Genomic DNA, 25335 nt, shown 5'->3' with positions numbered 1-25335 from the left:
CCCCCTCCCCACGCCGCGGGGGTGTGAGTTGTGCCAACTGGTGCTCTGTAGGTAACAAGTAGTCAGGGTCACGGTATTTGGATGAAAATACTCTTCTTCTATATACCGTGGTCAGGGTAAAACCAGCGTGCAAAGGTGTCAGGCGTCGTGAACAGTGCCGACAAACTATCCCCCGCAGGTAGGCCTACAGGAGACAAGTAGTCGAGGTGACACTCTGTCGTGTGTGTGCGAGGTGTCAGGTTGTCGTTTACGGTCATGACAAGTTAGCACCTTCGGTCCAGAAGGTGACAAGTAGTCGGAGTGACAACTTGACGGCAATGGTATATTTTTACGAGGGTACAGGCGGTCGCCTATGGCCAAAATGACCAGGTGTCAGGTTTTCGGGGTGACACCGAGACAGCGACACATTTCATCATTGCAGCACTGATCTCCTTTGCTGTAGAAGCCAGGTGCAGCACTGATTTTCTTTGCTGTAGCACAGAGAAGATAGAAGATAGATTCCTTCTACTTTATAGTAGGTTCGCGTGCAAGCAACGACAAGCAGGAATGAAATAGCTGTTTCAGCCTGTCGACCTTTTTGGTATCACACTGTCATCGTTTCTTTATGAGTTGTTTTGTTTTTAACTATTTGTGGAGGGGAATGGAGTTTTCCTTTTTTATCATCATCAATTTTCTGGTTTGATTCGATCATATATTATTCAATTACTTATCTAATACCTTCATTATTTATTCAACTTTCTTCAAAAGTTTTACTTCTTGTACAATGTTGGCATCATTGGAACGCTGTGAAATGCCGCCAATTCTACCGTACAAAATGGCGGCTCTTGTGTCTTGTGTTTGGCCTGGTCTTGGTGCTTCTTGCTTAGAAACTTTTGAAGGTGTGAAGTAAAGTTAATGGATTGTGTTGGAAATTTTAGTGTTTAGTTGACATTATCAACATAATATTACACTGTGAGTTTCTTTTGGAGCTATTCTACATCATCTATTACGTAACTTTAGGTATGTTTGCATGCAGTTATTATTTTTTAGATGCGATAACCTTTGTGTGAACGAGTTTTCAACTTTTGTTTATGAATATATTGTATTATTTTTGTTCCCCTTTATAGTATGCTGAATTTAGCAACACTTTCAAGTTTAAAAAAGCTTAACGTTTGATAGGCTTAATAGGCATAATGGTTTTGCATTGAATTTTATAATTTAGCATAGTCACTAAATCACTACGGTATAATTTACGTAACTAATTTAAAATTAAACGCTTTTGAGTTTAACTTGAAACATAGGTAATTCTTTGAAAAATATAGCAAGAATATTGCGGCTAGTAAGTTTATTATTGAATCTAATCATTAACTTTAATACATTTAACAATCCCTTTTATTAGTCTAACTTGAAGCGGTCAGATTAAAACCTTCTTGTCGTAACCCTGGGTCCCATACCCAGTCAATTCTTGTTTTAGTTATAATTTTGCTTCCTTTCGCTTTACTGTCTATTTTGACCCATGTAAATTCATGTCAGTAGACACTTAAACTTGATTTTGAGTGTTGTGCTCTGTGACTTTTGTTTTCGTGAAATGACGCTTTTGAGTCCCAGGGACCCAAGGGTCACGACTAACGTAACTTTTTTCAAATGCACATTTTTATGCAATAGTGATTCTATTCAAGCAGTCATTATGTATATTTCGAACAAAAACTTCGAAGAGTGTACAAATTACTAATGTACTAAGAGTGAACTACGTCTTTCCAATTTTGTTCCTATCTTCCTAGTAGTGTTGCATGTAAGATCCATCATAGTATTGATCATCATAATTTTTTGTTCTCTTTATATAAAATAATAACCAAACGTTACTTTTCACTGCCCTATAAATGCAAGGTTTTATAAATTTATTTTAATAAATATAATAAGGATCGATTTCTGCTTTATATAAGTGCTCCTTGCGTTCATCAATAATCCTTGGACATATTAGAATCATAGAATAACATATTGAAATACTCGATATGAAAGAAGTGGGACCCAGGGTCACGACTAACGTCAGAAAAAGTTAGGGTCACGACTATAAGGTTGAAATGAATTTTTAGTGCTCCCCCTTGACAAGAGTAAGTAGCTTAAGCTGCTCTTTCTGTTTTTTTTGTATTTTTATTCTCTAGTAATTTATCACATTTGATAATTGCTAGGTTAAGCCGGTTAAGGGTGTGATTGGATATACGTATAATAGGCCTATATGTGCAAGTGCACACTTGTTTATGCATGACCAAGAGAATAAAAATTATTCTCAGGTTATTCAGATGAGAATAAAAATCTAGGAAGACTCACACTAGAAGCTTACATTTTCTAGTTGCGTGCAGCTACATGCAAGTTACAACGTGTTTCAATGACAGATTTTCAGATTTTGTTTCTTGCCTCATGCATGATTCGACGACATGCACTTGCACATTGCATTCAATTTGTTCACACCTGAAGTTACAGACATACTCACCCTAACTCGCTTATGTTAACTTGCAATGTTAATATAATTTTTAACCTATATATCAAACATTTAGCTACTGCTAATGAATGAAATAATGATGAATTTATCTTTTTCAGTGCTCATATAGACATAACCGCAACATGGAGACTGCCTTCCGAACTCCTGATAAAGGAGCTAAAAGTGCTCCTGCGAAAGTATTACTGTCAAAATCAGGTAAGTGCATATCATTTATTTCAATATCAGTTCTATTGTTCAACTCGATTCTTTGGAATATCTCTAAAGAGGATGACTACAGTCATTCCGGGAATGTACAAGCTCAGAAACGTATTCTTAAGCTTATGACAAACAAAAACAACCGTTTTGCAACTAGTGAATTATTTATTGGAAGCAAAGTTCTCAGCGTCAGACAGTTTTATGTATTAGTTTCAGTAATTTATATTAAGAAGAATACAAATTTTACTAATTTAATTTTTAATATTCACAACACCAGAATTGGATATTTGAATTTTCTCCTCGTTCCTAGAATGAACACACATTTTGGTCAGAGTTTGGTAGAATATTCAGGTCCTAGAATTTAAGACAGAATTTCATAGATTGCAAAGAATGAAAAAATATAACTAGATTTTAAATAACTGTAAGAAGTTGGCTATTTAATACTGGAACTTACCAGACCGAGGAGCTTATTGTGAATAGGATAAGTTATAGGATAAATAACTGTCACTTTATTGTCATCGTTTCATTATAAGGTAACAATTTCTATCACTTTCCACTTAATTAGCACTACATCTTTAAACATTTTTGTTCATGTTTTAGAATAGAATGTTATGATAACCTCAACACATATTATTATAGTGGGGTATCATAATTAGAAATAAGCTTATTAGGAACAACCTCTTTTGTATGTGTAAATTTCATTATTATGTATATGTATTCATATAAACTCATCTGGTTGCAATTCATTGGCAATCAGAGAAATTATTTTAAAAAGATTATATTTAGCGTTGACACTTAGTTTGATCACTTCAAGCATAGTGAGTAGGCTAGTCTTAAATCAGCATTTGCTTGTTGTTCTTTGAAATAAATTTATTTTTTTATTTGTGAAACTCTATGTTCATGAGCTCTGATACATTTTCCTTTTGCAAAATTGTTGTTTTATTTATAATTTAAACCGAATTTTCAGATGTGATGAGCGTATCAAGTCGCAAGTGCTTGTTTCCCGATAATAGTTGGCGCTCAAAGAAAGTATCCGATGATGATGATGACATGAACAAGCCGACCGTCATTGACACTTACCTCAAGCCATCCAGTTTCTATGGAAATTCGGCACCCATCACAAAGACTGACTTCCCCAAGGTTTCCAGACCTCTTCCAGATGCCAGTTACAAGTCAAGAGTCAGGCTGTTCCATGACGGCTCATTGAAAAGGAAAAGGTTTGTGATTCAATAATTGAAGGACTAATTATTTGTTCTTCAAATGTTTGTATTCAGGGTTACTTATTTTTATTTACAAAATAATTATAGTACCTACCCTTTTTTGAAATTTATATGAAATAATAGATTAAAAACACAAGTTATAACAACTAGTGTCGATGTTTCACATAATTTTCAGGTTTTAAAAATAAATTTCAAATAAACATTTTGTTATTTTAAATATCCAATATTTAAAATAAGAAACAGTTTATTTGGAATTTATTTAAAAAAAATAAATTTCAAATAAAAGTTTTGTTATTTTAAATATGGATATTTAAAATATCAAAACGTTCATTTGGTATTTCTTTTTAAAACCTGAAGATTATGTACGTATCATCGAGACTAGATATTAAAAATATATTAGATATCAGATAAACAAAACGTTTATTTGAAAACCTGAAGATTATGTGGAACATCGAAACTAGTTGTTATAATTTGTGTTCTTGATCTATAATTTTATATAAATTTTTGAAATTCCAAAAACGGGTACTATAATTCTATTTTATAAAAAATAATTATTTGTACCGTATTTATTTGATAATGAAGGGTTTATTTTTCTTTCACATTCTGGACTTCAGAATATAATATGGCTGGATGATCCAGCTTGAGTTTTCACTGGACTTTATTCATTACATATACTACATTGCAATCCACTTAATTCTACCACAATATTTCATTGAATGCTCAACTTGAAGTAGAAAATAGTTGTGAACACATTTTTGGAGGTGGGTCCAGTAGATTAGCACTAAATAGCATGAGTAGCAAATGATATTAAATGGTGGATTTTTATAATGAAGACTAGAGCTCTCTTCCATACTTTGGATTGAAATATTCATCTTTTTTCATTGCGGATGATGCTCTCATAAGATTTTTCCCGTGTAGTTGTTCACGGTTTGTTTAAAAGAGTGGTTATAGTGTAGCAACCGAAACTATAGTTTGTTTATTGAAAGAAAGATAACAATAGAAAGTATGCGCTCGTGTTAGTTTGAAAGTTACTGACTCATATCAGCTTATTTCATAAGTGTAGAAGAAGCAATTACTCATATCAGCTATTTATTACTTCTATACCTACTTACACAAACGCAAACTATATGCTGTTGTCTCTCCTTTCGATCAGCAGACTATATTTTTTTGCGGATAATGCCCACGTGAGTTGAGTTTCATATTCTCAAATACTGAATATTTTCATGAATGAGTGGTTGAAACAACTCCAAGTAGCCTTATGCAATCGTTCTTTCAATCATATCATGATTTTATTACACACCACACTACTATCCACACTATTACACTAATATAATTTATCATGTTTCTTGATTGAGTATGAGACTTTAATAAGTGTTATTTTCACATAAACCATATTATGTCTACCTCTTCAACAAGGACCAAGTTAGGTCCACTCAAATAACACAATCAATCTAGAGGTCTAGTCATGACAAGGGAAAGTAGTCTCCCATATATGGGGACAAGCTCTTTGAGCTTTGCATATCATATGTATTATTGGTCTGAATCTACTTCGTCTGTGTAGATTTATAAGTTATTGTTTATTTTGTATGACTAGTAATAAATCATCATTGAGAACTTTTTAATATAAAATTAATTAAAAACAACCAGTTTCGATGCTCACGTCATTTTCAATTATTTAATTTTGTGTTTTTTAATTTCTCATTAAATATTAAAAAGCTCTCAAAAAGATTACTAAGATGTTATTTTACAAATAAGAAATTAAGTAGCCCTGAATATAATCATTTTCATTATTTTATAAAGTATGAAGCAGTAATAGTTGATTGTCACAACTGTGTCAACTCATGGTATAGAAAATGAATGTAATTGTTTTTGAAGGTCTATTGGAGGAGGCAGACGCTCTCTCGGTTCACTCAAGCGACCGAAAAACGAGATCTACACGGGCGTGAGTCACTCGATCAAGCCGCGGAAGCCGGTCGTCGCCAACGGCAAGAGGAGGTCTTCGTCGGCGACCCGCGACAGCCCTGGAGGCAGCAGCAGTGACGTCAGTCCCACACGCAGTTCACCCGGGACTCAGTCCGACAAACAGTTCGAGTCGCCCAGCAAGACTGACAACATCCTGTTCCGCGACTCCCTCGTTTACACCACGCGCAAGACGCCCAGGTCTATGAAGAAGTCGTCATCGTCCTCCAAGAACTCGTGGTCGATGAAGTTCACCAAAGCCAGGCGCGAGGAGGTGAGCGAGGGAGAGGGCGAATCGGGCAAGAAAAGGAAGTTCTTCAAGAGCACCGGAAAGTCGCCGATAAGGTTTGTTGAATTTGGTTACATGCATTATTATACTCAATACAAATTGAATTCTGCTGGGGAAGTTAGAAGAATATATAAGTTTTGGTTAAGTGTGTGACGTTTCTATGACTGAGGAGGTGTGTTGAATTTAGTTACATTCATTACCACCCTCAATACACTATACTGAATTTTACTAGGGTTAAAGTTTTGGTTAAGTGTGTGTGACGTTTCCATGACTGAGGTAAATAAATTATATGCCTATTGTCAATTACACTATATTATTCTTATAATTATTTTTATTATCAGACTTATTATTTTATTGAAACTCATATATAATTCTTATCTGATATTGATCAATTTTCAATGTTCATTATGTTCCTTAATTATTAGTTTCACTAATTAGCTTGCCGAAGTTCGGCTGGCTCCTTCCCCAAGCTCGAGCTTGCTTTTTTGGGGAAATACTTCCTTATTTTTTTATTTTGTAGATTAATTTCATTAGTGTATATATTGTATGCTTTATATTATATTGATTTATTTTGTAATTTGTAAGGGATAAATAAAATATAAATAAATATTGCATTTAGCACTTAGAAATACAGGACCATAGTTTCGTGTTTGAAGTAACTTGTTCATGATTTATTAGAATAGTGTATGGATAGGGTTTGTCAATGTCAAAATAATGTAGCCCATATTTATAAAACTGTGGTTTGGCTAACATCTGTTGAAACTGTGTGCTAGCCGTAATCTCACCAATTAAACTATGAATATTAAAATGAACATCAATTCTAGATTATGTAGATCTTCTAGAATAATCATTTTTCAAAGTATTAAACGTATAATGATAGGTAATATTATTATCTATTTTCCTTCAATAATTAACTATCCAATAAAGTATTCTAATAGGGCTACTTGAATTGTTTAATTGATATAGAAATAATTACATCGTACCCTTTTTTCAACTTCCATATATGAACACTTCTATAAGCACCACTAACTTTCAACTTTCAAGCCATTTAATTTTCAAGTGTCCTTTTTTCAAAAATTATAATTTTTTATATGTATGATTTTGAGTAAAGGACATTGAAAAGGGCTTGAAAGCTGAAACTAGTATTTATAAAATTATTAAAAGAGGGTACTATGTGGTTATTTCTGTATTTACTAATTATCTATTCACTTCAATTACTATAAAAAATGTATGTGTGTGTTTTAGCCCGTACAACGTGATCCTGCCGGAGAAGACAAAACGCCGCAAGCTGTTGAGCAACACCCAGGACGAAGTGAACATGTACAAGCACCTGGGCACTGCCAGCGACATCCTCGACCTGATAGAGGACGGCCGTGTTCTCGAGGAGCACGACGAACAGCGTACCGAGGATGTCAGCAAGCTGATTGGCCAGCTGGCCGACGAGAATGACGAGAATATGCCGATTGACAACCTCCTCGACATCACCCAAAACACTAACAATCTATCCATTACTGACAGTCCGCGTAAGTCATTTTCTTATCATCTTATCTATTTTATTTTGTTTTTTGTTTTTTTATTGTGGATGATGCCCACATGAGATTTTTTGCTTATGCATGGGTAATGGGAAGTGCGAGGGTGATTTATGGGATGATCAAGCATCCATGCCTATTCGATAGGATTCGGCGGGATTCGAAGCCGCCACCAGGTAGCACTAGCAGACTGAAGGGTGCAAGAAGGTCTATAAATTGATACAGGTCATGACACTCGTGTTCCTTATGGAGCGGCCATTATGTGGGGTCTTTATGGCGGTACATTTGAAATTCCAATCTGCTCATAATAAAAATATCATGCTTTATGTTTTTTTTTAACAATATTCTGGTTCAAATAATATGTAAATTCAGGTTTTCGATTTTTCAATAATGAAACTTCAATAATAAATGGTTCAATAATTCATTTTTTATTATTAAAAATTGTTCTTATTCTTGTACCTTGTTATGATTCATAAGACATTGGGATAAAAGGCTAACCTCAAAAACAGTTTGAAGTTCCCAAACAATTAAATCTAAAAATCAACAATTCAGTTCCTAGTTGACATCTAAATATTATTATTCTGTCGGAAATATTAGTCCTTGAACATAACAAAATAACACATCATTTTGTTCAATCTATAATGATAACAGCTGATAAATTTGAAAATTGGTGAATTGGAACCCCATAAAATGGCGATTTTGCAATGCATCACGGGATTGTGTCAAGACCTGTATTTATAGACCTTGGGGTGTAAAGCCTTAGCTGACTCAGCTATCCTGGCCGACCTATCATTATTTCTCATCTCTTATTATTTAAAAATAATCTTGAAAATCCTTCTCCAAGAATGGACGGACGGCTATCAAACCCCTGATGTGCGAGATACAATACTATTACAATATATTAACGTAATGATGATGGTTTTATTGATCGATTCCGAACTGCGATGTATTAACACACGGTTTTATCGTTTTATACAACGACGTGTAGTCAATTATCCAAATAAGAAATAAATAATAGTAAATAAGAAATTTTGTTCACTTACTGACTGGAGTACGTTCGAACAGCAAGCTTTCAATATTAACACCCACTTTCAACAGTCAAAAGGTGACAGTCAACAGACGTGAAAATGGACGCTTGCCGTTCGAAAGTACTTCAGTTAATAAGTAAGCAAAAGTCCTGGTTGTGGAAGATGAAACCAGGAAGATCTTGTTGTCACAGTAAGTGAATGAATTCATTCATTGAAAAAATCTGATTGCTAGTCGTTCTTTTTAATAGCAAAAAAGTGATTTAATAATAATGATTATTAAACAAAAATCCCAATTAATAATAAGCATTTCGTGATGGAAAACACCATTGAAGAGTTCTTATTTACTTGAATAATTGACTGCACGCACGTAGTTGTATATAAATAATGAAAACTGTATATTAACGTAATTCAAATTGTATTTCATCTCCATATCGATTAACAAAATTCTTCAGTTCATACTTCGTTAATTCATTGAACATTTGTTTATATTGTCAGTTATGAACTAATATATAAGAAGCCAAATTATATTGTAATCTACATTAATATAGAAATCCAATATGATCCATCTATTATTTTGGAATTACCTCATCATTTACTAGTTAAATTATAGCCTACTACTGTCACATTACATCAATTTTTTTATCAACTCGAAAGACTGGTGGGTGACACGTCAATGCCTTATTCAAATGATTCTTACTTCCATACGGTATTACTTTTTCCTACAGTTACGTTGAAAAGTGGCCATTGCTGCACTGATTACAGAACGCAAAGAATCACTTTTCCGCTCTAGTGCGGGAAAAATTTTTCTGCACTCCAGATTTGCAACATGGCAACGCAAAATACTTAGTAGGTTATATGGAGCAACAGTGCAGCAAAATCAAAATGAAGTTGGTAACAGTGACTGCTGTGGCTGCTATAGTGAGCAGAGGTGCAACGAAGCACAACGCGCTAATTATTACTATTATATATTATATCGAGGACAGCAACAGCACAGTGCCACCACAGCACACACCACACAGCCGCCTCGCCATTCAAACACTACTAAGTTATTTGATGGATTTCAGGCAATTTTACCCATAATTACCCACTTTTCATATTCAATGGTAACTGTAGGAAAAACTTAATGTGAAATACGTGCGCAAAGTTCCTCTGCTGCACTCAAGAAACCATTCCGCCCTCGCCTACGGCTCGGGCGTAAACGTTTCTTTCGGTGCAGCAAACTGTCACTTTGCGCACTAGTTGCACAAATATCTATTAGTATACTTTATACAAAGTATATCGTTTTTACTTCATTTTTATTATTTCAATCTCAGCCTAAAATATTTGTCATTTGAATTAAATATTTGATATTTTGAGCTATTATCTTATTTGAAATATGGTGTGCCATGAGATTGTTAAATATAATTAGCATTTTAGTTGATAATCTCTGTGAATGTGGTACTTTTTATATTCAATGTTAATAATATATTCTATATTATTCTTATGCTCAAAATATTATATTAATTAGACTTTGTGTTTATTTTCATTTATTGAAGGTGACAAGGGGTTATCCAAAATACGTTTTTCATCCCCATAAAATCCATTTCACAAACTTTTTGACATTTTAGTTATTATTCAATTAATAATTTATATTGGTCCAGCTAGTAAAGTTATGTTGTGTACTAGCTGACAGTTTCCAACCAATATTCACTTGAATTATAAATGAATACCGGTACCGGTTCCCTGGTCAATGATGTGTGTGTGTTTACTCATTTGCAGAGTCCAATTTGAATACTCCACAGAAAATACTTGGAGTTACTCCTCTTGGGTCTTCTCCCAGACGATCGCCACGTATAAGAACGCCTACGAAGCTATTCTCTATTTTCGATAAGAGTTCTCCAAGATTCACCGAGTGAGTTACTTTGATATTCACATTTGTTGATTTCATCACTTTGTTTCATTATTAAATACGTTTTGAAAGATCTTCAATCGCATGAATTGAAGACAAACTCGTTGATTGAAATTCTTCATTTTATTTATTCATTTAATGATATACAAATTATATGATTGATTGAACAGGCGTAGATTTTAACTGTTACAACAATGCAGTGTTTCCTATCTAGACATTGAAAGTGAGCAATTTTCGTCGCCAATTTACCACTTCATTTCGTCGCCGATCACCACTTTATTTTATGTTGATCATACTTGGTATTTTATTTTATGCTGGTTTGTAGGTTGGTATTTTATTTATATTCTATCCGTCTTGAAAATATATTTTTCAATGGTTAAATAATACATTTTCGTATGTGAGATAAAATATTTTGTCTATTAATTATATTTCTACATTGTTAAAAAACGATATAGCAACGTTGTGGAGCTAGAAAAGGATAGCGCTATCTGCGTTGTCAAATATACACAAGGATAGCAACACCAATGTTAATTAAACACTGTCATTATAGCTTGGGCCTCACTATAGTACACAAATGCTTCCTCTGGAAGTCTTTATTACTAAACTAGCAGGTAACCCGTGCTCCGCAAGGGTCTAATTGAAAACTTGACAAACTGAGATCTTGAAGAATTGAAAATAGGTCTATAACCATCCTTGGTGAATTAAGAATCTATATGCAAAATTCCAAGTTAATCAGTTGAGTAGTTGAGACGTGATGATGCGTCATTCGTGAATTTCCCATCCTGTACGTGTATAAGTCATTTTTCCCTTTATTATAATATAGATTACTGAATTTATTATATAAACAAGAAGTACAATCCTCGCTTGGAGTGTGTCTAGTATTATCTTGTATCCCATTGATGCAGTGATTTAGAATGTGGTTTGGTTGCAGTATCAGCAACATGACGTCGGCTGGGAAGTCGCCATCGAAGGGTAAGAGAAGCCCTGTGAAGACTCCGGCCAAACTGAGGCCGATTAGCAGCGATCAGCTGCAGATTGACGTCGGCCAGAAGAAGCTGGGCGAGAAGGTGTGCCCCACCTGCAGCCTCGTCTACCAGATGGGAGATCCCGATGACGAGCTCCAACACGAAAAGTATCACAACAACCACGCGCTCTTCAAGTTTCTCGTGAGTTTTCTCAAGTAAACAATACTCTAGTCAAGGTAATTTGAATACCTATACTATAGAATGATTAATTTTCCAATCATCTGATAGTAGGCATAACTTGAATGTAGGGATTTAGTTACTCCCAGGGCCATCTATATCTACGTTGATATTTGGCCGCACCAACAAACTGTCTCCATGTAGCAATCACTAAACCAAATTTGATTAGTGTTGACATCGTGGCCAAATAGACTCGTTATTATCAAAGTTTTGAAATCAATCTATTTTCAAAAAAATTTCATCAGCGTTGCACCAACTTCGTTTACGATCATAACTGTCGGTCAAATGTTAACACGGTCATTTTTCAAAGCAGAAAATATTCTCATGCTAGCTTACCATGATGATACATTTTATTGGTTACATTCAACTCTACAATAGTATTCTATGTATTTTAAAAGTGTATTTAAGTTGCAAAATAAAGCAAGGAAATTACCTATAAAAGGAATAGAACCCAGTGAAAAAGATATTGATATTACTATTACGATTACGTTGATCAATATATTTGTATTTGTAGATACTGGACCAGATTTGATAAAGGATTGCTCCTCCATTAAGACTAGGGGGAAAGTAGTTGTAGGATTTAACAGCATGATAGCTGTAACCAACTCTTATTAAATTACTGAGATTAAAAATTGAAACTATTTCCGTAATTCCTTAGAAATCACATTCAAATGTTGTGTAATCTATGTATGATTAGAGTAACCAACTCTGAAATTAGAAATTAAAATTTTTCCCTTAATTTTCAGAATATTGTAGAGTGTAGTCTATGTATATCCAATAACCGTATTGGAATAATGTAGTGAATTGTAATTGACAGGGCTGGCAGAACGAGAGAGTAATCAGACGTTACCGCATGGACCGAGTGGTGCTGGTCCTCCCTGCCGATCAGAAAGCCTGGTGGGATCGAGTCAAGGGACTCCTGCAAGTCATTGACACGGAGCTTGGTTATCTCCCGGAGGAACTCCACCCAGAGTTGCAGGTCGGTACATTTGCTCAGTTAACCTTACAATTTTTCATTCCTTTCCACTGCTCTGCTCAAAACGTATATGATTTAAGTTCTGTGTGCTAATCTACTCATTAGAAGAAGAGGTTCTATGAACACTTTTCAAAATACCGTAGGTTTTTTATGAATTTTCAAGATTTCTTGACCTTTCCATGTCCGTAGTGTTCGATGGCGAACATATGATATCTGACTATAGTGTTTCTTCCGTGAACAAATTTGGAATTGAATTTGATAGATTAAAAATTCAGAGTGGATGAAATGTTTGAGTATAGATCAACATTTCATATAGCCTAATAAGGTGATTTGACGGTAGACGTGATTGAGGATCTTACTGAATTCAAATCAAATTTCATTCTCCATCGACAAAAAACATAGTATAAAATAAATTGTCTTATTTGGATAAATGAATCGCATTCCGCAAAGAACAATCCAAGCGCGGAATGTGGGTTGTGCTATAATAACATATAAATAGTATAGAAATCCATAGTAGTAAATGAATGATAAAAAATTGAAGATTTCATAAAATAAAGTAATTGACTCTTTGAAAATTTTCTGTGACTTTGAAAGTTTGTTCTACCATTTTGAATGTTAGTTTAATTTTAGTGCTTTGTTAATAGGAAGGTTTTCATGCAATACATGATTTCCAAACGAAATTTGAAGGAAAATTAAATGGCGAAAATTTCATACCGATATGTGAAATCGTTTCTTATTATTCTACATAGATTTGAAAACACCAAAATATAAAACAATGCTATGCATAGCTATAATAAAATAAATGATTACGCTAAAAAATTGGCTCATCAATTTACATCGTTCAAAGAGTTATCAAACACGTATTGTGTAATTTATTCACATCTTTAACAATGAAGTTTGAAAAATATCGGCATTACTGAATTTAGTGAAATTACGATTTTCTCATGAAAGATCATATGACTGGATATACATAGTCAATGTAACAGCACTAATGGAATGAGCTGAACATCATTGTCACATTGAATACATTCGGTTGCATAACTAAATCTAGTCCAGTCAAATGGTCTTTTTTCAGGAAACAGCCCCGAAAGAATATTTTTCTCGACGGTTCTATATGTATTTTAGGGCGCTGAATTCGAATCTGACATTTGCTGACACGCCACACGCCAGAGGACGGCTTCACCCCCAAAACCCCTAAAATTTCGAACTTTTTTTAATTTTTCCATTCAATCTCGAAAACTTCGAGTTTTTGCAAAAAAATCATTCTTGACAAAATTAAATAGAATAAAATTCCCAATCAATTGAGTGGTCGCGCAGGATTCTACCATTCTTGGTTCCAGAGTTACGAATTTTCAAAAAAGGGGTATTTTTCAAGGGGTTTTCAAAATTATGCAAAACTACCACTTCTACCCTATACAACTTGGATATTTTTCCAGTATAGATTAAAAATCACACATCACGTGAAAGAACAATTGATTCTGAACAGGATACCTTAGGAATTTTCGAATTTAGTAGCGATGTGAGGGGGAATACACCCAAAAATAGAAAATCATGTCCTACAGCCAAAATACAAATTTTTGACAAATGTTTAACAAGATAAGCAACTTTGAATATGCGAGAAATTTGTGATATGTTAATCTTTTTCACAGTCTCGCATATTCAAAGTTGCGTATCTTGTTAAACACTTGAAAAATCCAAAAAGTAGTCAAGGTTGTAGAGAGTTTTCTCCTCTTTTCGCTCTCATAAATCGTTTTTCTGATTTCAAAACCGTTCAAAAGTTACAGCGAATTGGAAAAATGTTTATTTTTATTTTCTCATTTTTTCTGCGATTTTACTGTAATTCAAGAGTCTCTAAAACGAGTAAGATACATTATAGAAACCTGCGATTGGTCTCAAATGGAAGACAATTACATACTATATAAGCTACGTTGCCTTAAATCCATCTTGCATGACTGTTTATTATCGAAAACTGTCGAGACTGTAAAAATGAGGAAAATATCGCAAATTTCTTGATTTTTTGAAAGAAGCATATATTACTTCACGATTATATTTTTACAAAATTCATTTACCTCACATAAAAGTGTAGATTCCGTTCTTCAAATCAAGACCAAGTAGGTACCATTTTTTATCATTTCGGGTTATCGAGATACACAGTTTTGAATATAAAAATTGGCCATTTTTCTGTGTATTTAAATATGGGCTAAAATACACTAAAATAGGATTTTTTATTTTTTCATCAAATTTCAGTTATGATACATGATTTTGAACTGCCTTGACGAGCTGAGAAGAATGAGCTGTAGTACGAGAAGATCTGATCATTCTGTCAAAAGTTATAAGTGTTTAAAGATTTGATCCTTGACGTATCCTTATGACGTACCCCCCACTAGCAAAAACTGAAATTAAATGTTTCTAACAGGTGATTCTCATAGAAAAAAACCCTCGTAAGATGATTTCAGCCGAAATATGTATTCTTTTGTTAGGAAGGCCTTGAAAAGGTATTATAGTGAAAATTTGTATCTTTGCTGTAGGACATGATTTTCTATTTTTTGGTGTATTCCCCCTCTCCGCACTACTAAATTCGAAAAATCCTAAGAAATCCTGTTCATAATGAATTGTTCTTTCACGTGATGAGTGGTTTTTTATCCATACTAGAAAAATATCCAAGTTGTATAGGGTAGAAGTGGTAGGTTTGCATAATTTTGAAAAACCTTTGAAAAATACCCCTTTTTTGAAAATTCGTAGCTCCGGAACCAAGAATGGTAGAATCCCCGACCACTCAATTGAGTGTAAATTTTATTCTATTTAATTTTGTCGAGAATGATGTTTCTCAAAAAACTCGAAGTTTTCGAGATTGAATGGAAAAATTAAAAAAGTTCGAAATTTTAGGGGTTTTGGGGGTGAAGCCGCCCTCTGGCGTGTCAGCAAATTTCAGATTCGAATTCAGCGCCCCAAAATACATATAGAACAGTCGAGAAAAATATTCTTTCGGGGCTGTTTCCTGAAAAACGACCATTTGACTGGACTAATCGCAATTCCTTACAATCTGTAGTTTGACAGAATACGAGTAAATTTAACATTATTCTTCACAAAACACATAATCAAATCAATGATTGGGAAAGAATCAATAGAATTGCCTGGAAACTGTTTGTCAGTTGATAGTGCAAATTATGATGTGTGATGTTGTGTTGCAGTTTCTGATGTATGTTTCGAACAAGAAGATAATAGGCTGCCTGGCTGCGTTGCCTGTCAACAAAGCGTACAAAATGCTGATGAGCGAGTCGGACATCGACATGTGCTCCGAAGAGTCCTACCCTGTCAAATGTGCCGTCAGCCGAGTTTGGACTCACAAAAATTTCAGAAAATCTGGCATCGCTTCTAAGCTTATGGATTGTCTCAGGTAGGATACCTTTCGTTATTTATTAAAAATAATAAAATAACATAGTACCCTTTATATTGTGTTTTCTAATAATTTTTCAAAGTAGCCCATGCTAGTGAAGTGATTTTATGAAATGGCTTTCAATCATGTATGTTACCATATTGGTTTTGATGTATTGGCCAGTTAATTTCCAAAAAATGTTAGTGAAATTTCTTCATTTTTCATGGTGAAAATAAAATTCATTATTCAATATGCAAGATGATTCTTTAATGGATTCAGAGGTATTAAAACTTTTGCTCTGCTGGATCTTTCCAAGCGGTGATTTCAATTCAATATTTGAACTCTTCAATTGCACATCCACTGGATGTGAACTACAGATACGATACTAATTATGTGATAAATACGTAGTTAATTTTGTCAATTTGTGTAGAAAATTAAGTTTACGATATATTTATCATTCATAGTTGAGAATAATATTGTAGCCTATGTATCAATGTATAAATATATTTATCAGTTATTTTGATTATTTTCAAGTTTCAAACAACAGAATCACAATTGAATCTCTGGTATTATAGAGGAGTATAAATTATTCAAAAACCACAAGAATAATTACAGTTATGCTTTTAGTTATTTGTGGACATTTCAAGCGATTGAAGTGCTATTTGTGATACCTGATAGATTTAAGTTCTAGTTTCCTTTCTGAAGCAAAGTTTTGGTTACATAAAATATTTAGATCGTTTATTAGGTGTCACTATCTCTCAACCGATGTTCGACAACTTTCTGCTACTAAAGGTCTTTCATATTTCCAAAGGTTTTACATCAAACGCTTTTAGCTATAACCATTTAATTTTTGCTCTCGATGATGCTTACTTGAGCTCTAGGCTTGTGCGTGTATGATGACGGATGATGATGAGAGATGAGTGCACAGCTACAGCTTTAGGTGGGTTTTGAACCACCGTGTGTAGCGATTTTTTTAATCTCATAAATGATATTCAGAGTAGTTCGTCTCAAAGTGGTCACATACAACTGGAATATCAGGCGCATTGATCTTACCTTATAGCTTATCAGCGCGACCTCGACACCAAATCTCCCAGGATTTAAAGATGTTATGCTTACTTAATCCAGATAACTGTAGATGAGGTACATAATACATGATTCTCAGTTGATTGACTGGTGATAATGTTCTATCCGGTTGAAAAATCGTAGACCTTTGATACAAAGATTCTTTTAAACCTTCCACTATTATATTTGTATGTTTCATCTGAAAAAATGTTTATATCGTAAAATCAATTTTCATTATTTCTTGTGAATTGCCACCAATTGCCTAGCCCCAAATTAACAAAATACAAACGCTTCATACTTTACCCAAAATATATAGCCTAACCTTTCTATTAGATTGCGTGTCGTTCATACTCAGCCATTTATGTGTTTTAATTATTTTTTGATGAATTCTTCCAACATTTGACTCGCATTGTTATCAATCCATTTTGTTCTTTAATTGAATCTTTTCTTGATTGCATGTTATTCATCCTCAATAATTTATATGTTTTATTGTTTGTTACATCATTGCATCATTATATTTTCTTTTTCTTATTATTTTAAATTAATTTTGTTTTAATCCTTCGTCAGATCCTCTTTCCTACCCGGCGAGTACCTTCAAGTTGATGACGTAGCATTTTCGGTCCCAACAGTCGATGGAAGGATCTTCGCACAGAAATACACAAAACGTGAAGATTATCTAGTCTATACCGGATGGTAAAAAAATAGGTACTAGCCAAATGAGAGCTGGATTTATTCCAGTATCAGATCTTTGTGATGATTGTTTGTGTAGATAATGTTATTTAGGTGTGTGTTTTTGACTTAGATGTAATTTGACTATAGCTTGGTCAATATTGTTGTAGTGCAACATTCTGTTGTAATTCAAAGCCTTTAAAGGAAACAAAAAATGACAATAGTTCTAAAATTGATAAAAAATATTAATTTCAACTTTCGTAATTCAATCAATAGCTCATTCTAATTGAAGAAGTTTAAATGAGAAATTACTTCTTTATATTACGCTTATTTCACTTGAAAGTATTTTGCTTCATTAGGTAAAGTTGATACCTCATATTCTTGATACGAAAGTATATCCTTGATACATTATTATATTCGACTGTAACAAAATGTTGTTTGAGGTTAGGATCTCAACTTTTCTATATCATACTATTTGCTTTATTTCACCCAAGTGTATTCTAATAGTATAATATACCTCAATAAGTAAAAATGAAAAATAGCTAAAAAATCATATTGCACTTATTTCAACAACTTATTTACTATTAATATCTCGAGGAAAAGAAAAAATAGAGTTGATACACAATACTCTTCATACATAAGAATACAAGTATACCCTTGCTACATTTTTATATTCCTCTGAATGATTGAGATAGAGATATCCTAGTTTGCTAGCGGTAATTTTCCTAGAGTTAGTTGACTAGTATCCTAAAATTAATATAGAGTATTAAGTGTATAAGAATACTAATTAGAGGAGTAGACTATAATAAATTATTATTAATTGTTCTTCATATTAGCGTCAACGCAAACGATTCTTTTTTGTTTTCAAAACAAGTCAGCAATATCTTTCATTGAGTATTCTTTAATTTCCAAGTCATCAATGAAAGACATTACTCACAGATGGTTACGCGTAATTTGTGTTGTTGTAGCCTATATTAAATAACTTGGTAAAATGAAAAAGCTTCTTTGTTTGGCTGACTCATTTATTATAAGCTACATATTAGAAGAGCCAAAACTTTGTTTCAAACCCAAGATTAAATTGATTCATTTGCCCAACTCTAAAATATCTTCAAGCTGCTCAAGAAGGTCTTCTGATATTCTTTTCAATTTGAAAACGCTGCTTTAGGCAAGAAAGTCTGATAGATTCTCAAACGTTTTACCTCTCAATGAAATTTTATTTCGTAATGCTGGATTTGAAACATCATAATATCTTGATGTATTTTATAATCTTGATTGAAGGTTTTCAATAGACCCCATTGGTTAAATGCAGAGTTTTTTAGACTCAACCTCGAATCTATAACAATAGATCTACTAACCTTGAGAATGTGCTGGAATCCTAGATTAATCATTTATGTGCACTCGCTCTCAATATTGTTGTTAGTCCAATGTAGTGCCTCTCTGCTTCTCTATACACTTGCTGCTTCTTAAAGAACTTCGTTTTGAAGTCTGATTTATACATTTTATTGAATAAGATAATCTTTTTATACTTCACGCGCTATTCACGATGAAAGAAATATTCAGTTTGACCATTTAGCTTTCTTTTAAGAATAATCTATTGTTTTGATTAGTATATTGTTAGCTTGGATTGTTCGCACATAATTATGTTACTTATAAAATAGTCTTGATTTTATCATTATTTGTCTGAAATGTATTTTTGATAAACTTTTTAAGACTGGTAGTATTTGAGCAGAAAATAGTTTTTTAAGCAGTTAAAAACAATTTTAAGTATGTACGGTATATGTTTTATAGTTTGGTACAGCAGAATTAAACGTACAAAGTTGATAGTTAAAGTTTTTATAGTAATAGGATTCGTTTAGGTGAAATTGGTATTTTTCAATAGAAACTTGTGTTAGATTTGCATTTGTTATTGTTATAATGCGATAATTTTTTACGTTGCACACAATTTTCAAGAAGTGGATTATACTTGTACAATATATTATACAATATTTACTTGTTTGATGCGCTGATAAACTGTCTGATCTACTTATTTTTCATTAGTTCATCTCTTATGGAGAAAACCATGAATTGAATAACTTGGAAGTGATTGATAATAACTTTGCCTAACATTATCCGTCCAATTACAATTCGATTCTTCTACAGTGCTAAAGAAGCTATGTAGCCTATGTATTTTAAAATGTTTCTTGTTCATTCTTATAGAATTTCTTTATCCGTTTCTAATCATGATCCTGAAGAATTAATGCTAATTTTAAGTTGCTTATACACCAGAACTTCAAGTCACTAGACTTGAAAGTGATTCTGTTTAACATCTCGGTTATATTCTTTGATATATTGCTATATTCATCATACCTAGTTATAAGTTATTAAAAATACAATGTTCAAGCAGGTTTATGAAGCTAATTTTATTGATAATGTGAACATTCTACATGATAAAACATCTTGTTTTAAATTATTTCTCAAATACTAATTATTGTCGCATTTGTTTTCAATTTACACTAACGTGATATATATATATATATATATAATATATATATATATATATATATATTATATATATATATATATATATATATATATATATGGATCTACATCTTTTAAATGTGTTTATTACTACTAAAAATATACTTTGTTTTAGTTATGAAATGTTGTGGCACACATCATTTGTTGATTCATTAATCAATTCATCTGTTCGATTGAAAGAAAACTCCTACATTATCAATAATTAACTCGATGACTTTTATATACCGGTATTTCGCTTTTATTTTTCTACAAACTTACCTTTCTATAAACTACTGATTGAGAAATGATTCAAACAATAATTTATTCATTTACCTATTATTCATTATATATTCTCAGTTCTTGATTCTATGATGAATCAATTTATACATTTATTATCCTTAAAATTTACCAATCTGAGCAATTCATACAATACTCTTTACTCTTATATTACGTTATAATCTTACTCCAAAAATTGTATTTTTCAATTTTAATAAAACGAGCATATCAAATTGTGTTGATTTATTATTTCAAGATCACATACTTTAGTTTGATATTTTTTAATTTGAAGGAAATTCACTTCCATATGGGATATGGGGATTGCAAATACTCATAACTACTAAAGTAAAGTAATCCTTTATATAGTAACTGTACTGATAACTACTTATCTATCTTACGGTTTTTTAAGTTGAACAGTACCTGAAGTCTGATACTACAGTTCTCTTATTCAAAGACACCTCCAGTATATTCAAGTAGGTAATACAGTCATTGTTTGATGGAGCATTAAAATTGGATTTAACTTCTGTTTAAAAATCATATTTAATTCTTATGTTTTTTATTACAAAATTAATTTAATCTATGGTAACAGACGATAATATAGTATTTTTGGTAAATGGATGGAATACACTATAATAATTCAAACTTTAATCAGGGTCATATTGTAACCAAATGGAAAAGGTTGAATACTACAAATAAATGAAAATATTTATAAAATTTGTGTTTATAATTATGATTGAGTTTCAATTAAGATATTCGCATACCTTTTAATATTGTATATCATGAATAATAAGCTGCATTACGATATTTATATCAAGTTGTACACATTTTTCTCACTTTGCTAACTTACTATCCGACATACATAACAAGCTACAGTAATTTAATAGAAACTAGTATAGCAAAAAGCAAGCGAAGAACACTACAATATGCAGCACAATACTTTCCCATGTAAAAAATGTATCTCTATCATCTTCCAATTCCTTTAATTTTGTATTATTTGTACCACTTAATCCCACAGATTTTATTGAACCCGTCACATTCGCATTTGAAATCTTAACACTATCACTTTTCATTTCACTGTGGTTGTGCACGTTTTGGACTGGATCAGTTGTAGAATTTAATTTTTCACAGATAAGAAGAGTATTATCGCTGCCTTGATGTGATTTGGATCCCATTGAGATATTAAACCATTCACTGGGCGCAACTGATGTACTACTCCTTTCTTCTACTGAAAATTAAAACTCTTATTGAAATAAATAAAGTTATGAAACACATCACAAAACTTAATTATAATACCAGTTCGATCACCAAAGTGGGAGTAAATCAAATACTAACAAGTTGAAATTTTGAATATATTTCATACAAATAAGTTGTCCCTGATTCACCTCGAATTTCTTGAATAGCTCTCATTTTTTTAATTTCACCAACAAATATTCCAATGGTATAATCAAAACTCACCAGTGATTCCTAATACCATTCGCATAGATAATAACAATATTAGAACGCTCCCACATAGTTGAGAATTTGCAAACTTGAACATATTAAGCATTTTAGTTGGATACAAGGAAAAATGAAATTATTAAGATGGATGTTCACTACTATTGGAGTAACTGATTGAGATAGCTCGCTTTTAAACTTTAGCTTCCTTGATAGCGTAGGTCACTATAAAAACTGAGCTTCTAACAAAGCCTGTAAATTAATTTGATAAGATAAGCTACAACATTTTCCAATTTATCTGATTAATGCCAAGAAGTCTGCTTATGTTTTGACTACGGTGTCTAGTTTAAAAACAATGACGGTGGATATGTTCAGTATTATGTAATAATTATTATACTAAAGATAACTAAGGCAGTTCTTCAAATAATTATTGATTCAATCAATACCGGTATCATGTAAAAATAATAATCTGAGCCTTCTTTTTGTTAACAAACTTTAAATAGTGAATCGTTTGAAATGAGGTGAATAATCTAGTTAAAGTTATTATCTAAATGCATGTCAATCATCAATGTCCTATAATTTCTGATGCACTGAATAAAATAATTTTGTAGTTTGTAGCAATATCAGAGTTTATAATGCTTTTTCTCATATAGGTACCTGGTCTCAGGCATAGGAAACTTGTTATTAAATTATAACATAATTTTGCTGTAGTTGGAAAATAGAATGTAAAATTCTATATTCTGTATAACTGGTTTTTTCAAGTGTTTTCGTTTTAATGTAGGTACAAAAGAGATGCAATATATGATATTGTGCAGGTATTATGTATGTGATACAATACTTTCTCTGTGACTGTTCTTCTCAAACTCAAATTTGTCCGAGAATGATGCATTCTATCTCCAAAACCTCTCAGGGTTTTCTATTTCTCAATTTTTTTACTGGAAAATACTGGATAAGAAAACTAAATTTTGAAAAATGGAATGATACAGAATTAAAATTCTCAGAGAGATGTATGGTCTAGTTGAAGAAAGAATTTGAGTAGCCTATGATTCATGAGTTGTAAAATCGCTTCCCGGTGGTTCGGAACCCACCTATAACTGTAGGTCTATTCATTCAACATCTCTCATTATCATTCGCCTAATTAACCACGCACAAGCCTAGAACTCATCTAGGCATCACCCTCAGCAAAAAAAGAGAAAAGTGGAGGAGAACCAATTCAGAGCTCTGGAATCTTTGATAAATGCCCCAAATATTGTCATATTTATAAAGTCGCAGTGACTTAGGTGGTTTGTATGTAGGCTATCTGTAGAATGAATGAGAGCAGAATGCCTGAAATAATATTCAAAGATAGGCTGCACTCCAGAAGAAAAAAGTAAGTGACGATCCCCAAAAAATGGGATGTAGAGGGTGGAGACAAATGACAGAAGACGTGGAGAGCTGTAGTGGAGGCGGCCAAGGCTCAAATTGAGCTGTAATGCTAAAAAATACTAAAAGTGCTAATAATACAAGCGTGACCAAGGAGGAAAATACTAGTAATGAATACTTTTTTGGTCTTAATGTCTGTATAATCTTCCTTGTTTTTCTGATAAATACAGCTCAATATAAACTCTTATGGTTGAATTGTCCAATATAGCGGCTGTGATGGCACTGTCAGATAAGGCTTATCACTCTTTGACAAACTGCTTCTGGAGTCATGTTTTGCATGATTATTTGATCATGTCTCTTACTTATTTCATTGCTGAAGCACAATTTAACCTACCTATTATTATATGGCTATCATCCATAAATAATCGCACCCTATAAAGCTAGACTCTATTTGCATTTTGAAACATTTCAATTGTGAAAGAATTCAAATCAAATCAAAATCAAATGTTTTTATTGTCGTTCACAATTATACATGTATTGACAAAGTCATGAAAACGGAGCATAGTCCTTAGTCTAAAGCCGAGATGAATAAAAACATAATATATATAGAATTTAAACATTAAAAATAAATAAACTTTAAAAATAACACCAGGACAGACAATAAAATTTGGAATTGAATAACAGAATTGACTGAAACAACACTTCAGCACTTCTAATACTTAACACTAAATAATTATATGTGGATGCTCAAAGAATTCCTCAATGTCATAGAAAGGATTTTCACTCAGCCAAATATCCAGTTTATTGAGAAAAGTCATATTATCATATTTGTTAATGGACCCCAACAAATTATTGTAAACCTTTTTGTACATTATACAGTGACTATTAAGAGATTTACTTAATCTGCAATATTGGAAATTCATTCTACCCCTATTACGTGTGCTGTGTGAGTGGACATGTTCATTAAGAGTTGTTTCTGGTAATTTCTTTAAAGAGTAAGCAGCAAGTTCAAAGATATAAAGATTGATGACAGTCTTAATATTCAATTTTATAAATATAGGCTTACAGTGATCCAAGGGACCTGAAGCATTGATAATTCTAACAACTTTCTTTTGCAACCTCAATATCTCTGCAACCCTCGGAGAATTGCCCCATACAAGAAGACAGTATTTAATAAGGGACTGAAAAAACGCAAAGTAAGCCATTCTCACACTATGTGGAGTCACACATTGCTTCAGACGTCCAATGAGATAGATGACTCTTGAAAGCCTAGCTTTTAAATAATCAATGTGTTTTCCCCAGGTCAGTTGATGATCAATGTGTACCCCTAAAAATTTAACATTATTTACAATATCCTGCTGAGTATATTCATTATCATATGGTCTCAGACTAAATATGACATTTTCAGTCTTATTAGCATTTAAAAGATATCCATTTGCTCTGAACCAGGCTCCTGCTTCATCAAGTGAGTTATTAACAACATTTGAGAGCTTAGCTATATCATTAGAGACATTCAAAAAGGTAGTATCATCCGCATATAATACTGCTCTGCTCGAAACATTGTGAGGCAAATCATTGATACTTATAAGGAATAATAGAGGACCCAGGACGGATCCTTGAGGTATGCCATACTTCAGGATAATTACATCAGACCACTCTCCATTGACGCAGACGGTCTGCTTTCTATTCTTCAGGTAAGACTCAAATAGTGTGAGAGAAACTCCCCGAAAACCGTAATAATGAAGTTTCTCTATCAAGTCACCATGGTCGACGCAGTCAAATGCTTTGCTTAAGTCACAGAATGTAACCTGTGCATAAGACCTATTTTCAAATGCCTGCAAAATGTCACGGACCAAACCCTCAACTGCATCAACAGTTGCTTTGCCTTTTCTAAA

General features: G+C 32.8%; 2 protein-coding genes across 4 annotated transcripts; one reads left to right on the top strand and one right to left on the bottom strand.

Annotated features, from left to right (window-relative positions):
• The first annotated feature begins 810 nt into the window (after window positions 1-810).
• LOC111050842 (N-acetyltransferase ESCO2) lies at window positions 811-20368 on the top strand. Of its 2 annotated transcripts, none has more exons than XM_022337207.2 (10): window positions 811-951; window positions 2578-2674; window positions 3642-3891; window positions 5770-6198; window positions 7388-7665; window positions 10458-10590; window positions 11519-11753; window positions 12607-12768; window positions 15957-16162; window positions 17771-20368. In XM_022337207.2, the coding sequence occupies exons 2-10, from the start codon at window positions 2602-2604 to the stop codon at window positions 17898-17900; spliced, it is 1896 nt and encodes a 631-aa protein (XP_022192899.2). In that variant the 5' UTR covers window positions 811-951; window positions 2578-2601; the 3' UTR covers window positions 17901-20368. The 2 variants fall into 2 exon arrangements, with proteins under 2 accessions (XP_022192899.2, XP_022192898.2); XM_022337206.2 differs by having other exon boundaries at window positions 816-999.
• A 280-nt stretch (window positions 20369-20648) lies between these two features.
• LOC111050834 lies at window positions 20649-22444 on the bottom strand. 2 transcript variants are annotated; one of them, XM_022337197.2, is made up of 2 exons: window positions 22100-22444; window positions 20649-21869 (listed from the first exon to the last, which is right to left on the bottom strand). In XM_022337197.2, the coding sequence occupies exons 1-2, from the start codon at window positions 22188-22190 to the stop codon at window positions 21532-21534; spliced, it is 429 nt and encodes a 142-aa protein (XP_022192889.2). In that variant the 5' UTR covers window positions 22191-22444; the 3' UTR covers window positions 20649-21531. The 2 variants fall into 2 exon arrangements, with proteins under 2 accessions (XP_022192889.2, XP_022192890.2); XM_022337198.2 differs by having other exon boundaries at window positions 20649-21866; window positions 22100-22395.
• Window positions 22445-25335: the final 2891 nt, after the last annotated feature.

This window comes from Nilaparvata lugens, chromosome 8, assembly GCF_014356525.2.
Source record: "Nilaparvata lugens isolate BPH chromosome 8, ASM1435652v1, whole genome shotgun sequence".
Taxonomy (NCBI): Eukaryota; Metazoa; Arthropoda; class Insecta; order Hemiptera; family Delphacidae; genus Nilaparvata; species Nilaparvata lugens.
This window is presented reverse-complemented; position numbering and strand designations above follow the sequence as displayed.

Coding starts and splice junctions, on each gene's coding strand:
- LOC111050834 (XM_022337197.2), bottom strand. CDS start 22,190: ATGCTTAATATGTTCAAGTTTGCAAATTCTCAACTATGTGGGAGCGTT. Junction 21,870..22,099: donor AATGGTATTAGGAATCACTG/GTGAGTTTTGAT, acceptor TTTAATTTTCAG/TAGAAGAAAGGAGTAGTACA.
- LOC111050842 (XM_022337207.2), top strand. CDS start 2,602: ATGGAGACTGCCTTCCGAACTCCTGATAAAGGAGCTAAAAGTGCTCCT. Junction 7,666..10,457: donor ATCCATTACTGACAGTCCGC/GTAAGTCATTTT, acceptor ACTCATTTGCAG/AGTCCAATTTGAATACTCCA. Junction 11,754..12,606: donor ACGCGCTCTTCAAGTTTCTC/GTGAGTTTTCTC, acceptor TGTAATTGACAG/GGCTGGCAGAACGAGAGAGT.